The 16044-nt window shown below is 43.8% G+C and overlaps 1 protein-coding gene across 4 annotated transcripts in view; it reads right to left on the bottom strand.

Annotated features, from left to right (window-relative positions):
- Positions 1 to 341: 341 nt before the first annotated feature.
- The window catches only part of PIK3R1 (phosphoinositide-3-kinase regulatory subunit 1), an 84957-nt gene continuing 69254 nt past the window's right edge, over positions 342 to 16044 (bottom strand). Inside the window, exons 1-10 of one of the 4 annotated variants that reach the window (XM_029942375.1) lie at positions 12308 to 14563; positions 8737 to 8839; positions 7984 to 8082; positions 7682 to 7862; positions 7356 to 7481; positions 6520 to 6662; positions 6171 to 6347; positions 6004 to 6072; positions 5232 to 5402; positions 342 to 4470 (exon numbers count right to left, since the gene is read on the bottom strand). In XM_029942375.1, coding sequence (XP_029798235.1) covers positions 4281 to 4470; positions 5232 to 5402; positions 6004 to 6072; positions 6171 to 6347; positions 6520 to 6662; positions 7356 to 7481; positions 7682 to 7862; positions 7984 to 8082; positions 8737 to 8839; positions 12308 to 12323 — 1275 coding nt within the window. In that variant the 5' untranslated portion in view covers positions 12324 to 14563 and the 3' untranslated portion in view covers positions 342 to 4280. Of the gene's footprint in view, positions 4471 to 5231; positions 5403 to 6003; positions 6073 to 6170; positions 6348 to 6519; positions 6663 to 7355; positions 7482 to 7681; positions 7863 to 7983; positions 8083 to 8736; positions 8840 to 10245; positions 11742 to 12307; positions 14564 to 16044 lie in introns of those variants that run through there. The other 3 variants (XM_029942374.1, XM_029942372.1, XM_029942376.1) reach the window with 3 other exon arrangements.

The following is a 16044-nucleotide window of genomic DNA, read 5'->3' as shown; positions in this document are numbered from 1 at the left end:
TTGTAGAGAACGGTTCTGAAAGTTGGATGGATGGTGGACAAGAGAAAGAACTTGGGGACCGTGGCCATTATAGCAAGAACATGCTTTGCAATGATCTCGCATCACCTCGAGGTTATCTTCTTTTCATCCTTGCGATTATGGTGAAATTATGCCAACAACAGTAAGGCACCACTCCTGGGATAGAGTGTCTTCCTCACTTTACACAAAGGAGAGAATGCGATGATAGAATGAAAACTGAGGTGGGGAACTCCGGGAACAGCAGTGACATTGGTTAATCAGAAGAGCAAGAGAGCAATTTTAGAAATACTTTGTAGGTGATCACTGAAACCTCAAACCATAACTTCAGTTTCAAAACAACCTTTATTCTGTTTGAAGACCTAATACAATGCGTCAAAGCAACTTAAAACAACAAGACAGAGCTCCACTGAATCTATAGCTTGAACAAAATGTCAAGGAGGCACACTCCCCCCACCCCCCACCCCCGTTGCCTTGTAAAGGCAAAATTACAACTGACCATGACCTCCTCCCTCTCGTCAAAAGACCAACTTTATTTTAACAATGTCATATAAACAGATTTGTAAAAACATTGAACAGATCGTAGCTTTAAAAAATACACACATATAAATGAGTTTTTTTGTTTTGCTTTTTTTTAAAATTTTTTTTTTTTTTAATAGCAGCATCCTGAGCAGCTAATGCTATCTCATGGTGACAAGGTTAACCTTAAGCGGAATAGTGTTTCCAATGAACCCAATTCTGTTCCTTTGCTACTCGTAATACTAATAGTTTATACAACTAGATTTTTAAAAAATAAGAATTTGGTATTTTCAAACTTTGTCCCATGTGAGGCATTGTGCTTTAAACTGCCCCTTCCTTAAAAGGCCCTGAAGTCCGATTTCAGGGTCTGTGTTCCGACTGTGTACCATGCATAGCCAAAGCACAGGTGTTAAAACCAGCAGAGTTTTCTCCCATTAAGGAACATCAGTAGGACTCCCAAACACGTCACTAGTTCATAACCAGCTATATGACAAAGCAATTGATTCCCCACAGTGACAGCTCACATAAACACATTTGACTCAACACACCAAAAACGGAGGATTTCCAAGTTAAGCGAGTCATCCAGACCAGCTCCCCCAAAAGAGTCACGTTGAAAAGCAGAAAAAAAGCCAAAGAATTATGAACTTCTCACTTGACTTGCAAACAGTTTTCACCTTTTTGAGACCAAACAAAGCAACTTCAAAGGTGGGGGGAACTCCACCCACACACATACACAAGAATTGTACTAGACATTTGCTTGTTATGTACTTGAACTCAACGACTGTGGATCTGTTCTGGCTGAAAGGTGTACTGGAAACAGTCCATGCACATATACATATATACATATATCAAGGGCCGTGAACTTGTCAGATGTTGCAAACACATGCTTTTTGCCTTTTCACGCGGTTCTGATTTTTCTTCTGTGTGTAGTATCAGGGCCCAGTGCTCCCACTTGTACAGCCCTATCCAGCCTCTCTGCAGCTAGCTTAGCATCTGGCTTTTATCTTGAGGATGTTACACTGGGTGGGGAGAAGCAGTGCATGCAGAAAAGCATGTTATCAGGAGTGCCTCTGCTGTATCCATTCATACGCAGGAGCCACTCAGTGTTATTAGAAGACTGTCTGACTGAACCCAGAGCCCTTCTGGTCAAACATCTATCTGGACGAATGCAGTGGGCATGCTACACGCAACTGAAAAGGCATTTGGCAGAGGGGTAACATCAGAGACCTAGTGAGTTACACCTTAATAGGGAGCGATGAATCCTGCCTTTGCTGTTCAGAGAAACCTCCCATCGCATTTGTTTTGTGAAATGCAAACAAGGCAGGTGCCTAACTACCGTGCCGTCTTGCGAGTGTTGAGCCAGAAACATTAACAAAACTGTCTTTTAATGAAGCATTCCATCTTAGAGCTTGTAGTTCAGATAGTAAATGAAAACCATACCTAACAGCATTCATGGATGTGCTATCAACCCCCCACAAAATGCTGGTTTATAAACCACTATTACTTAGTCGTCAGACTTCCATGTGAAGGAGAAGGGTTTTAAAGTGGACGCTGACAGACCACAACCAGGGGGATGCTCAGCTGTGTGATGAGAGGGAGGCGGTCAGATCAGTACGGTCAAGTGTGAGGGCTGACGGTCTGGCCGTGAGACTGACTATTGCTCTTGAGAATGAATAGCATCACGTAAAGAAGAAAAAAATACATTTTACAGTTGGTGGAGTCAGTGGCTAGACTGATTTATTGCAGGAGGAGTTTTAAAAGGAGCAACGTGGAAAGCCAAAACAGAAAAACCCTCCCCAGGGTCAGAGAGCAAGCCGTGGCTGAGGCACTCCTGGGAAAGGAGAACCGTGGTTTTGAGACCCCCTCTGGACGTATCTGGGAGGGCCCGCCCCTCCTGCGCTGCCCGACAGCAAGACAGCTGCCAAGGAACAGAGTAGATTCTGCGTATGTCAGCCAGGGAGAGAGACCCAGAACTGGAACCACCACTCTCAAACCTCTTCCTTCCCCCACAGTGTGACACACTAGGACTCTGATGAATGAATGAGAAGCACGGCCAGGATTCCCGAAGCGGCCATGATGTTCAGGAGCTCCACACCTCAGGAACGGTGAGGATCCCGTTTGTTTGCTCTATGATCTCAACTGAATGGAAAGCTGGGAAGATAACAAATGGGTGGATCGAAAATATTTTTTCAGATCATGCTTTTCCTAAAGGGAATGTTTTCTGGTGGTCAGGAGTAGTCTAATGTTGGAAGAGACACATGGTCTAAATGCAGTGATCATTCCGAACAAAGGCGGACACTGCCCCAAAGGCGCCCTGACCTGCTCCGTGGTGTTAGCGTCCCAGTAGGTCTGTACTTGGAATTAATGTGTAATTATGTGCAGATCAAGTGGGAAGAGAGTGAAGGAGAAGTTACTCATTTCTCTGTAATCATGAGAAAGGGCAACCACCCTGGCCCGCCCCCCCCGCCTCGCTTCAAGAAGTTCACGATTCCTAACGAAGCACACATTACCCGGTACCGTATTTTAAGAGTTTTGAAACATTGTTGAACTCAGCGATACTTTGTCATATTCATATATCTTTCTCTTTTTTTATTGAATAAAGCAGCTTTGAAGCTTATCAGGCACTGCCCAACAAAACATTTAGTCCAGAAAAATCTGTTAGGAACTTTTTAACCTTGGGCTAACAGCCAAGTACTCTGTACAAGAAAAAACTGTAAAATAATTCAGTTTTAATTCTGAAGCCATTTTTCTTTTTGTTTTTTTTTTTTACTGGCATCCTGTACACATTTCTTCTTTTAAAAAAAGAAATCACAAAATGAATATTAACAAAAAGTTAGGGACCATAATATTTTCAGGCAACAAAAAGTGGGGTGGGGGAAGCTTATTCTGAAAGTACATTTAAAACTGAGATAACAATGAAAATTAAGAATTGCATAGCACTGTGAATTTAGTCTTCAGGAAAACAAAACAGAAGCTATTTGGTATTGATACAAATCCATCTATTGGATAGTTAGTCATCCATGGTTATGTACATATTTTATAGAATGAATGTCCTCTGAAAGTCTGGTTTTTCCAAGCTCCACTGTTCTGTTGGTGGGGTGGTTTTTGTCTTTTAAAGTCTACACGAAACACTGTCTGACAACTCCGCTACACCTGAATCTCCTCCGCAAGTATGTGAGCGGGCGTCCTCGCAAAACGTCTCTGGTGAGTCGAAGTGCCTTTCTGCTACATACCGTTCATCCGTTAGAAAATGAAATAATCCACAGTGCGATGTGTCTGGGTCCCCCGTGCACAGCTCACACCGAGGCTGCAGGAGCCCGGCTGGAGCGTCCCCCGGCCACGGCTCTCGAGCCCATCCACCCTCTGGTCTACAAGGTCCCAACTTTGAGCTGGTAAAGCTTCAGAAAGCATTAACAAGCACCATGGTTAAAGGCCTCTTTGTCCCTGCACGCAGAGATTTTTGCATTTCTTATTCTCTTTGTGGTGTGTGTCCTTGTGGCTTTAAATTAAACCAAAAAAAAAAAAAAAATTTAAAAAGGACAAGGACTCCAGAAGCGTATGGTCCTCGCACAGTGCTAGGCTGCGTGTCTTCCCCTCTACTTTTTTGTCGAAAGCTCGAGTCCCATCGAAGGCAGATGGCTGCGGTTTCCTCAGCTCAGGGACAGGTCAGGCTGGAGAGGAGCCCTGTGCTTTCCAGAGGCCTCGGGGTGGTTGAGCTCCAGGAGAAGGATCAGAGGACAAGTGCTTCATCGCCTCTGCTGTGCGTATACCGGGTAGGCTAGTGTGACGTTGAGGGAGTCGTTGTGCTGCACGAGGGACGTGTGCTGGTAATGCAGCACCAGCTCCTTCAGGGAGCTGTACAGGTTGTAGGGCTCGGCAAAGCCGTAGCCAGTCGCCGTCTTGTTGATGACACAGTGCTTCACTTCGCCATCCACCCTGGAGAGGAGGGAGAACAGCCTGACTCAACAAGGGTTTTTCAGAAAAGGGACCCTCTGCGGGCCTTTCTCCAGGAAGGGAACGCTCCCTGGGCAGCTATGGGCGCAGGCTGCTGACTCGGCCTCACTGAGCCACTGTGCTCTCGGCTTTAACACGGCGCGTGTGCCGAGGCGGCTTGCAGGTTGCTGTCGGCACTGCTGCCCGAGCAGGTGCACAGGCCCGAAGCGGGTCCTCGCAGCCCAGCTGCTCTCCTTGGATTTATCCTAAATTCTCTCTCCCCTCTGCTGTAGGGGTATTTCTCTGCTTAAATGGAGGGAGAGCATTCAGAATCTTTCCTTCCTAGAGGATTCTCACTTCTCTGAAATCACTGTGATGCAAACCTTAGGGTTCACAGTATTCTCCAAACACTTGGGAAGTAAAAGGAAAACAGGCCATATAACAGGCCTGCTCTGGGGTGCCCTGATCTCAGGGCCAGTGACACCTCTCTGGCTGTCCGGCCCTGTACCTGGTGCTCCTGCATGACTCCCCTCATATTCTAATGGTATTAGCCTTGGGGAGTACAACAAAATAAACCAAGTGTTGCTATTTCCATTGTAAAGATGAAGAGAGTAAGACGTCTCCTGATTAAGTACGTAGCAGGTGCACTGGGCCCCAAACCCCAGTCTCTAAACGCTACAGCAGGTTTCTGTGCTTCTGCCTACACTTGAAAAATATTACATCTTTGTCTGCGGACAGGAGGAAGAGCTGCCAGAGATACGCACACCACGGAGCAGGCGTAGCAGCCCTGTTTACTGCTCTCCCGGACCAGGAAGGTGCCGTCTCGCTTCCCCCGGAGCAGGTTTTCAGCCTTGTTTCTATTGCTGCTGCCAACGTTCCAGGTCTTCTCGTCGTGGTGCGGCAAGTCCTCATCGTCCTCCACCAGCGAATATTGGCTACGGAGGTAGGAGAGCGGGGTTACAAACGGAGCGCCGGGGAGGGCCCTCTCATGTGCCACCTCTCCCACCAAGCCCCTGCAGGGCCGCTGCCAGCGGCTTCGGTGGCCTGCACCTGCTCCGCCTTCACTGTGACCTCCCTGGACAAAGAGCCCCTAGAGGGAAGACTCTTCCTCGTTGTATGTCAGGAACTACATGGAGGCAGCTGGGCAGAGAGGAAGGTCTCCAACGATCCTGTCTGTCCAGTTCCGATCAGGAAACCGATGGACTAGGAGGAGTGCCAATTTTCAGATAATTCAAACACAGACTTAAGCCTTAGAGACACACTGAAGAGAACTGTGTCCTTTTTTTTCCCTCCCGCCTGTTCCAAGAACACACTGGGAATTTTCAGAGGCTCAGGGCCTTCCTTATAGACACAGAGGCACTGACTTTAAGGCAGAGTGGGTAAAAACGAGCTGGGCACCCTCCTTCACTAAACTTTCTTTACAGAAGATGTTCCAAACTCAGTAAAAATCCCTCCCTTGGTCTGCAAACACAGCACGTCACCAGTCCTAACAGGAAGAAGCCCCTGTGCCGCCTCCCGCCTGCGGTGAGAACTTACTCTTCAGTGTTTTCGTTGCCCAGCCACTCGTTCAGCTTCTTTTGCCGAACACCTTTCTGAGTCAACCACCTGGAAGACAGTTATACAAGGAAAATGCATTAATAATGGAGCCTTGATTTTTGCAACTACCAGTCATTCGTTCCCAGGGTTTCGCCTGGAGGACTTACATCAAGTATTGGTCTCTTGTCTTTCTCAGCTGAATGAGGTCTGGTTTAATGCTGTTCATGCGTTTGTCAATCTCCCGATACTCAGCTGCCTGCTTCTTCAGGTCTTCCTCCAGTCGTCTTCGACTGTCCACAATTTCGCTGATGCGAGACTTCAACTTTTCATAATTATGCATAATCCTATAGGCAAGAGAAAGGCACCGGTCATGAGCTGCCTGACCGTGTGGGTTTCCCACAGTTTAGGGAAAGTCAGAAAGAATGTTTTGTAAGAAGAAGTATTCAAAGCACAGGAAGCAGGAGACTTTGGGTTATTATGCTGAGCACAGGGATGACCCTCGTGGTTCACACCAACCTTTGTATTTCTTTCTCATTGCCTTCACGTTTAAATTTTTCTATGTATTCTTTGCTGTACCGTTCTTGGCTTTGGCACTGTTCTTCAAATATTTTTATGGTTTCATTAAATGCTTCAATAGCTGTTCTTTTCATCTGGATTTCCTACAACACAATGTTTTATAGGACAGTGTCATACCTTTTCACAGAATAGATGATCTGTTATTGTGAGACACTGCCGAGACATTCGATGGTATTCCTGTCTAGCAAGGAAGGCCTCTAATTCATAAAACCCATTAAAATAGTATCACAGAAGCACACATTTCCTTTGGGAATTTTCCCAGTCTATGAAAGCAGACCGCCTCACAATTTCCTCTAGTTTTCATTTTAAAAGCCATTCCCCTTTATCAGCAATTGAAGGAATTCACGTTGCCTTCTACTGCGTCCGGTGGTCCTTGATCCATCACAGCCTGGAGAAGATTAACTCTCCAGGAAAACACGGCAGTAAGGGGAGCCTCTACTGGGTTTTGTTTGTTTGTTTTTTTTTTTAATGTCAGGGTATAGAAAAGTGAAACCTCCATTTTGGAGGACAGACAAGTTTGTGGAACTTGGGAATCGTTAGGTCAAATCCACTTAAAACTCCCAGCGACCTCTTCAATTACCATGAGACCTTCTCGTTCTGACACGTCGAAGCTTCGTTTAAAAGGTTTAGAGATGCTATGAATATGTAACAATGATTCACAAACACATAATCGTGCCCCCCACCAGATGAGCTCAACTTTCTTTTTTTTGAAACGGGTTAGATTCCAGTTACTAAGAGTTCTGAGATTTTCATTTAATTTTGGCAAAAAAACTCACCTGGGAAGTACGGGTATAATCTTCATATAACCTATCATATTCCCGGCTTTTTTCTTGAAATTGAGTGTTATATTCATGTAATTTTTTCCCTACAGCTTCAATATTATCTTCTTTGACAACCTGATCCTGGAAGAATTAGAGATGGGAAGAGAAGGAACTTGAGTAGATCAGCTATGTAGTCCATTTTCTGGCCATTCTCAAACTGTAATTTTGTGATCACAGGTGTAAGGTTCTTAAAACTGTACTACATGCAATTCACCTGCTCCACAATGTTTTCTAAGTATCTTGTTTAAATATTGCCACGTGAACATTTCAGTGTTGCGTACCTGTTGGTATTTGGATACTGGATAAAGCAATTTCACGTCCAGTTTGGGATTATACTGAGCGAGGGACTCATTCCTGTAGTGGTTTATTAGTTCAACCACAGAGTTGAAGGTCAGTGGGTCAGAGAAGCCATATTTCCCATCTCGGTGAAATATTTTGATTAACTTGTTATTTCCTCCTTTCCTGTAAATAAAATAAAGAGCATTACAATACATGACGATAAAAATAACGTGACACTCTTCTTTAGAAATGTGTTCTAACGTCTACCTCCCTACCTCAATCACGGCTACGTTCCTGGACTCACCTTAGTGTAAGAGTATAATCCCCATGCATTTTAGTAGATGCGTCTCGTACCAAAAAGGTCCCATCAGCTGTATCTCGAAGTTTCTCATTCACTTCTTCCCTGAAATGAAAGAGACACAGGCTCACTATTAGAGTTACTAAGCACCAAGTAGGCAGAGCTCCCCTGTCCCCTTGCCCCTACAGATCGACACTGACTGACTGCAGTTTCTGATTATTTATATAGAAATGTAACAAATTTCATCTCTTTACAAACTGGGAGCTTAAAGAAAATACCCGCTTTCAATACTGGTCTCTCTGTGGTCCAAACACACTAATCACTCCAGCCAATGTATTCAGAAAATCATGATCCCAAAAAGGACTCCTTACTTCCCTTAAAAAAAAAAAAAAAAAAAAATGCTACAAATAAAGATGCCTTTTTCATCTGGACAAGATACTAACATTAATTCTTACAGTTCTGCCGAACAGAAGGTGACTCTGGACCCCCCTTAAGGCAGTATGCCACTTCAGCCTGGTGCTTTCCTGACCTCTCTGTCAATAATGAAACTTCTCGAGTATTTAATTTCCTGTGGCATCCAGCACCCACGGCTCCCCAGCGCTCAGGGACTTCTCTGGTCTTCTCTGGAAGACAACCAACTATGCTTCATGCTTATGTTGGAGGCTATCCTAAAAATGGAACGCAGCAAGCTGGTGCGTTTCTTTCTCTAAAACCAGAACTCTGTCTCGAGTGAAAACTCCAGAGTTTTTGCAGCCTTACCTTGAGATATCTCCCCAGTACCATTCAGCATCTTGTAAGGACATATTGTTATTCATACCGTTGTTGGCTACAGTAGTGGGTTTGGGTGGTTTAGGAGGCAATGCTGTAGATTAAATAGAAACAAAGTTGTTTGCAATCCCAACTACGGTTGAAGGTTGCAATGAGAACTAAGTTTCTTTACAATACTGTAAAATATAGCAGTAATTCACAACTCCATGAAACATGACTGTTTTCTTAAAATAAAGACATGTCTCAGAGTGTGGATCCAAAAGAAAAGGAAGTGAAAAAGAGAACAGCTTAGAGATGAACAAATAAACCCGGCCGGCCATGTGAGTGTATTTCAGAGTAAAACCACAGTCCCGGCATTCTGCTTCTAGGCTCCAGTTATATTAAAGTTTCAGGCCTGATCAAATCCATCTAAAATAGGAAACCATGAACATATGAGCAGGAGGAATCACATGGGTTGGCTTTAATTTCCTCTTATTTAATTATAAAAGACAAATTTGGTTTCTGTCCTCCACAAATGCTGTTGCTATAAGAAAAAAGCTCATCTACAGCAATATGTTTTAAGAGGAATTGGGTTTCTCTAATCTTAGTATTTCAGGCACTCTTCTGCCAAAAGCCACTTTAAGAAACTCATCTGTGACCTAAATCTCTTTAGCATTCATGTTAATATTCTATTGGATATATTGTGCTCTCTATGCCAAGACTGATTAAAACCCATATCCCTCTTCCTCAATGTCAAATCAGTATTCATATACCTATTGGTGATAAATAAAAGACGGCAGGGTTTCTGAATTTCTTAATGGGGAGCAGGGCTATTACTGGAAGAAAAATTGGGATGCAAAATAAGGCTAGGGTTGGTAAGTGAATTCTAAGTCCTAAGTTTTAAAGCACAGTATTTCACGCAAAAATGATTTCAGGAGTCCATCAAGAACATTTTGTAAGGACTAAGACTAAATAAGGGGAAGCCAACTCCTTTTCTCAGTATAGTGTCTCATTGTAAGAGCAAGCAGTCTCTGCACTTGATTTAGAATAGTTGCAGGTCACCTACAACTGAGTTGTAATCACTGCTACATTTTACATGCCTTCTAAAGTACTAAGTGTTATCACTGCAAACTACCACTGTTCCCATCCACTGTCACAAGAGAAAGTAGCACAAAGGACACATCATTTTAATTAAAGGAACAGTATGAACGATACACAGCAATACAACCTAAACAGCAAAGGACCTTGATTAACAAAAGACATTAGTGAAAAACTGGAATTCAATTCATATCTATTCAAGTAAGAAAAAAACCATTTACCACAGACAGCCTGATCTACTTGCTTCCCACAAGCAAACAAGTTAATGTCCGAGCTATGATCAAACTCATTTTTATTAAATTAGAACAAATTCATAAAAAAATACAAGCCTCAAGAGGATCGGTTTACAATAGTTGTCAACCTCCCCCCACCCCCAAAATCCGCAAAATTAACTAGCTTTCTAAAAGAATACTGCAGTATTACCTGGTGGATCCATTTCTATATAAAACATCAAGTCTGTGCCACAATTTATATCTGTCTTAGCATATTCTAAATCCAGGTCTTCCATATTCCAAACAGTGTTGTACATTTGTGCGAGAGTTTCCTTGGCTGAGCTCAGTTATAAGAAAAGAGTCCGGCTTTCTTTGTAATGGTGTCTTGGAATTCATTTTAAAACCTATAAGGGGCTGCACTGTAACCTATTACATCACACACCCCAGCCAATCAAGTCAGAAAAATGTCACCAGACCACTCCTGCTCCATCATTTCTCTTCTAGATCCAGTCTTAACACAATCCCACAATCCCAGAACCCACATTTCATAGAACTAAAATGTATACATGCTCATCCTTTCAAAAAGGTGTTTAATTTGACTCTTCTCCTCCAGCACGGAGTTCTCTAATTCCTTTTTTATTACTCCTTGCAGCATGGTACGCTCCGCTGTTGGCAGGTTGACAAAAGCTGATATGCTGCAGCCCGGAGCTTTTTTTTTTCCCTAGTGCATCTGGGTTTATGGAGAGCCTGGTCATGCCTTGGTTTAAAAATCTTACACATGCATCAAAACGGCATATTTAAGGTATATTTTACAGTCCTTAAATACCTCCTGTATATATTAAAAGCAGAAGGGATCAAGAACTCTGGATATTAATTTCATTTCCACATAATTCACTGACAACTCAGAACTTAAACACTGTTACAAATGTACCACATTAGAAAGCACAATTTAAAGAAAAATCTCCTTCTACCAAACATACTAAAGTTAACGCTAGACACGAGGGAATAACAATGAAACACCTTAACAGGAATGAAGATGTGCCTATTATCAGCACACATTTAATGTTACCGTCTTACAAGATTAGTCCAGGTAAGTTACGTCTTCCAAAAAGAAAGAGGCCATATATCAGAAGGCAGAGCAGGGGTAGAGTTATGTTTGCAAACTATTTCTCATGATAAACCCATCCTCCAACTTCTTGTGCTAATAACTGCTTCAAGGGGAAAGTGATGTAATCACTTTTGGGTTCTCCCCCCCTCCCATCTCAAAAAGCCTCACCCTGGGGACTATAACTCCTGATTAGCAATATTTAATGTAAAGAAATCAATTCCTCTATAAACCTATTAATTTTAGTTCTACAGCCATTCTGCATACAGTCTTGCCATCTCTAGTACATTCCCATTGAAAACCACCTCTTTACATATACATTATTATGAAGAGGTGAAGGGGAAAAGCCCCCCCCCCATTAATAGTAGCTGATTTTAAAAAGCTATAGTGGGCTTTGTGATCCATGTACTTACGTTATGTCACATATTTGTGTGACAATTTAAGGAACACAGAACCCCCTAAAAATCTGTTACTCTATCAGACTTAGAATCATATAAAATAGTAGAGCAAAGACAAGACCTTTCACTCAGCACTTTTTGCTTGAATCCTGTCTAACTGGATCTATTTTCCCATTGATAAGGAAAGGCAGATTCAACCCATACCCTTCCGCTGACTGCCACACCACTTTTCTATGCCTAAACTCAAAATCACACACACACAAAACGGTCCCAGTGGTGGTAGGACATGTCCTGCACTGAGGTTCAGAAAAAATTTTTTTACTTTAATAAAAATGTGTTTTCCCTCCCCCAGGAGGAGTCCTGCCAGCAGCTATGGACAGGCTAACAGCCCAGAGAACTACCCCACATCTTTGGGAGCACTTGGTGCAAACCAGTCCTGCTGCTGGATCCCATGTGGCAAACCTGACCAGGGGAGGAGGGGAGGGAGACAGGTGATTTTCCACGTCTCTCCAAAGCCTGGCCGGGCACCAACTTCCAGCCAAGCACTGTGTAATTACCTCCTTCCCCCTTTCCAGCCTAAAGCCCATCTTTTCCCCACACTGTGCCCCTGGAGGACAGGGGGAGTGTCTCGGCTAATCTCTTATCTGCCCTCCCCAGACAGCACTTGGTCTCACTCACACACCCGCAAAGACAAACTACGGAGGGGAACCGGGCACACAAGTACAAAAGCAGGGAAGCGGCGAGGGGCGCAAGTTAAAGGCACAACTTACTTTGCAGGTTATGCATGTCTGCAGTTTCCCGAGGCCAGGCGGGTCTCTGACAAGGAGAACGACGCCCCCGCTCTCCCCTCAGCCCCAGAGGCGCCTGCTCCGCGACAGCGCTCCCGCCGGCTCCGCCGCGGACGTCGGGCCGGGACCGGGGCCGCCGCAGCGCCACTCACCGCCCGCTCCCCATGGACACAGCCACTGGACGCCGGCGGTGCCGGACGCGGGAGGGAGAGAGCCGCGGCGCTCGCACGTCTCGCAGATAAAGATCACGGCTTCATGATTAACTTGGGCAGGTTCAAATATTTGCTGAGCTAGGGATTTCGGGTGGGGGAGGGGAACCCAAGTCAAAGTCAAAGTTGTCATCGGCTAACAAGTGGCCACTGCCAGCCCAACTCGCTCATTTTCGCCAACGAAATGAGAAGGCCATTGTGAGGGGACCTAAAATAGTCTCTCTAACCGGCTGCGGCAGCGCGCGGGGCTCAAGTGGCCACAGTGAAGCGAGGCACTAAGCGCGGCCAAACACAGGAAGTGGCTGAGCTAGTTCAGCAAAAATAGAATCAAAGCCTTGCTTGTAAAGGCCTGAACCTCTCCGAACGGCCCAGAACACGGCGCCTCGCTCACGTCCACCGCCTCCCACACACCAGCACAGACAGCCCCGCAGGTGTCAGAGGAAAGCCCGCCGGAGGAACCCTCCGGGCAGGATACAGGTTTGCAAAAAGGAGAGGATCCCAGGGAAGACGACTGTGACTGCATGGGAACTATACATTCCACGACCTCGTAAATCAGAGCAGAAAAAAACCCACTCTGCAAGCTACTTTTGCGAAGCCAATTTCAACTCACGTTTAATTGGCCCTAGAACTGTCTAATAATTAAAAGGTGTGTCTGCATGCAGTTCATGTGACTGCTAAATGGAGCAGAAGAGAGGGCCAGGAGCCCGGTATGCCTTTGCAGAGGATTTCTGTCCTTGGAGAAAGCTGTAATGAACCACACTAAAATTTGACCTAAGAAAAATTTCACTTTGCATCAGCACTGATGGAAGGCTTTACTAATATCCCAAGAACCTTAACTCTGTAAAATCAGAGAACCACTAACTTTAAAGCCAGAAAGTAATCTGAAGACCACGTCAAGCACATCCCTCAAGCTACACACAGGATCCTCACTCAGGGGGTGAAGGGGTTTGCACAAGATCAAAAGCGCTTCAGGGCCACAACCTAGCCTTCTGACGTCAAGTCCTAAACTCCTTTTTCTCCACCTACTGGCCCTGTCTTCATTTCCCTCTGCCAGATAAACTTAAAATTAACAAGTGAAACTTAAGTTCATGTATTTTAGGCCACATGTGAAAAAATTCACACCTACAACAAAACTGACTTTTTCTGTTCTCTATTTTTAGCCTCCTTAAATGTTTGAAAAACCACCTTCTAATTCTTTCTGAGGCAACACGGTTCTGTCTTTAAGACCCTCCGACTCGGTACAGGAAGGGGAGCCCAGGGTCATATGCAGAGAATGCTAAAGGAAGCTCTAGGGGTGAACCATAAAGTCCACAGAGGGAGGCCCCAGGTTGAGGATTACTTGCAATACCTGGGAAATGTGCTAAGCTCCCGGGGCAAGGGGCTTCGCAGACTTTCCTTTGATGTGACTGATAAAGCATGAAAAACCTACTTGCCAGTGGGAAGAAAAAAGTCTCTAAGTGAATCTTGCAGCTCCTGCCTTCTTATCACAGGGACAGGTTAGTTCAGAGAATACCTTTACATCCTGAGCTGCAAAATCTTGCCCTACTTTTAAAAATAGTCTTTCTAAAGCTAGAAACCTCAGAAACACCAGTCTCATAAGCGATTCTGCCTGAATTTACATGATGTTTCATGTCACAACTTTCCAAGATTAAAATACCGACTAGTCCAACTAGTCTATCACAGAACACTGCCCATTGAAAAGCGTAACAACAGCTTTGACTTTGAGAGATTTCAAAACTGCTGCAAATGTCTCACAATACCTACAATCCTCTACCACAGAGGATCGATTACATTACTGAAAGTGTGAGCGGAGTCTTTCCCCATTCAATTTTGGTCTTTGAAAAGTTGATGGGCGAAACACATACTGCTTCCTTATTAGCTTAAAAAGGGAGCCCTCTGCTGGTAGAATGAATCAGTAACTTCTGCTTGAGAGAAAACGATCAACTTTCCGTGTGCTGCGTTTCATTCATCTCTCACTAGGTCCAAAATATCACACATAAGTAGGATTCTCTTACAAACAAATAATAAATCAAATACACAGATGTTATAACAAATTTGGAAATGTTTTTCACTTTCTGTAAACTTTATATAAAAAAAAATTTTTTTAATGTTTATTTCTTAGAGACAGAGTGAGAGTGGGGGAGGGGAAGAGAGAGAGGCAGACACAGAATCCAAAACAGGCTCCAGGCTCTGAGGTGTCAGCACAAGCCCGACATGGGACTGGAACCCACAAACTGTGAGATCATGACCTGAGACAATGTTTGGATACTTAACTAACTGAGCCTCCCAGGTGTCCCTTCTATAAGCCTTGTTAACAAAAAAGCTTGTATTTCAATGTCAGCATTTCTCAGAGACCCAAAGGCTCAGCCACACTGGAAAACTTACACAGGTAACTGAAAACTAACTTTACCTTCTTGAGTCTTCAAAACACTATGTTTTACTACTTTTCCTTTCCTCAAAGTTTCGTACTCATTTTAGAGGCAAAAATAGGCCACATTTCATTTCTCAGCAGGTGTGATCTTGTCAGGAAAAACATCCTTAATCATTAAAATAAGTTTGAAAGTTAGAGACAGAATGCTATCTCGCTTGTGCAGACCGCCATCAGGTAGCGAGTGTGCCACAACCGGATTGCACCCCGCACACCTTCTTTAAAAAGTGCAGTGAGAAGGAAAAAAAATAAATGAACCCAAATCTTCGTTTAAGGGTTAAATGAATACCTCCCTTCATAATTTTAACTTAAGACAAATTAGGACAGAAGAGCCCTTCAGTATGATGCAAATTCATTACTCCATCTCCAGTGCTCTTAATGACCCTGCACTAAGGAAAATGTCCATTTGAACTTCTAAATAAACCCAGCTTTACAGAGCATACATTCTATGAAATACATGAAAAGGTGGGACCGTTCATTAGCAGAATAAAGCACTCCTTCCCTCTCATATGCTGTCCTTGGAGATAAAGAGAAGACGCTCGTAAGAACCATGCAGGGGTGACCTACACCCCACCAACATACACACCGTGACACGGGTTTCTTTTTCAGAGCACAAACTTCCTATTTTGCGATAAAACCTAGTATGGCTTCCCTCTCTGTTTATTCCTACCCATCTAAATATATGCAGTTTTTTTCAAGGTTTCATTTCTCACCTTTGAAACAACCCTCTAATGTCAGACCACATTTTAAACCCAATAAAAAATAAATCAGAGAAAAGTAAAACTCTTTGAAAGTCATTTCCCTCTACCTTGGTGCCTGCTTTAGTCTTGGTTGAAAACCAAGCCCAGAGCGTTTAAAACAAGATTTATGAATCAGGCTCTTCAGGATGAATGTTTTGCAATGTGCCAGTGGTTAAACATTAACTCTGACAGGTGTAGAAGGGGCAGGAGGGAGAAAGAGTCATTTATTTTCCACTCTGGGCTTGAGGGTGCAATATTAGACTTCAATTATGCTGCATTAATATTTCTGAATATATCCGTGAAATCTGAAATATGTAAATACACTTATAATGGGCTTCATTC

This window comes from Suricata suricatta, chromosome 6 (genome assembly GCF_006229205.1).
Source record: "Suricata suricatta isolate VVHF042 chromosome 6, meerkat_22Aug2017_6uvM2_HiC, whole genome shotgun sequence".
NCBI classification, from domain to species: domain Eukaryota; kingdom Metazoa; phylum Chordata; class Mammalia; order Carnivora; family Herpestidae; genus Suricata; species Suricata suricatta.
Note: the sequence above shows the minus strand (reverse complement) of the source record. Positions and strands in the feature narration are given on the sequence as shown.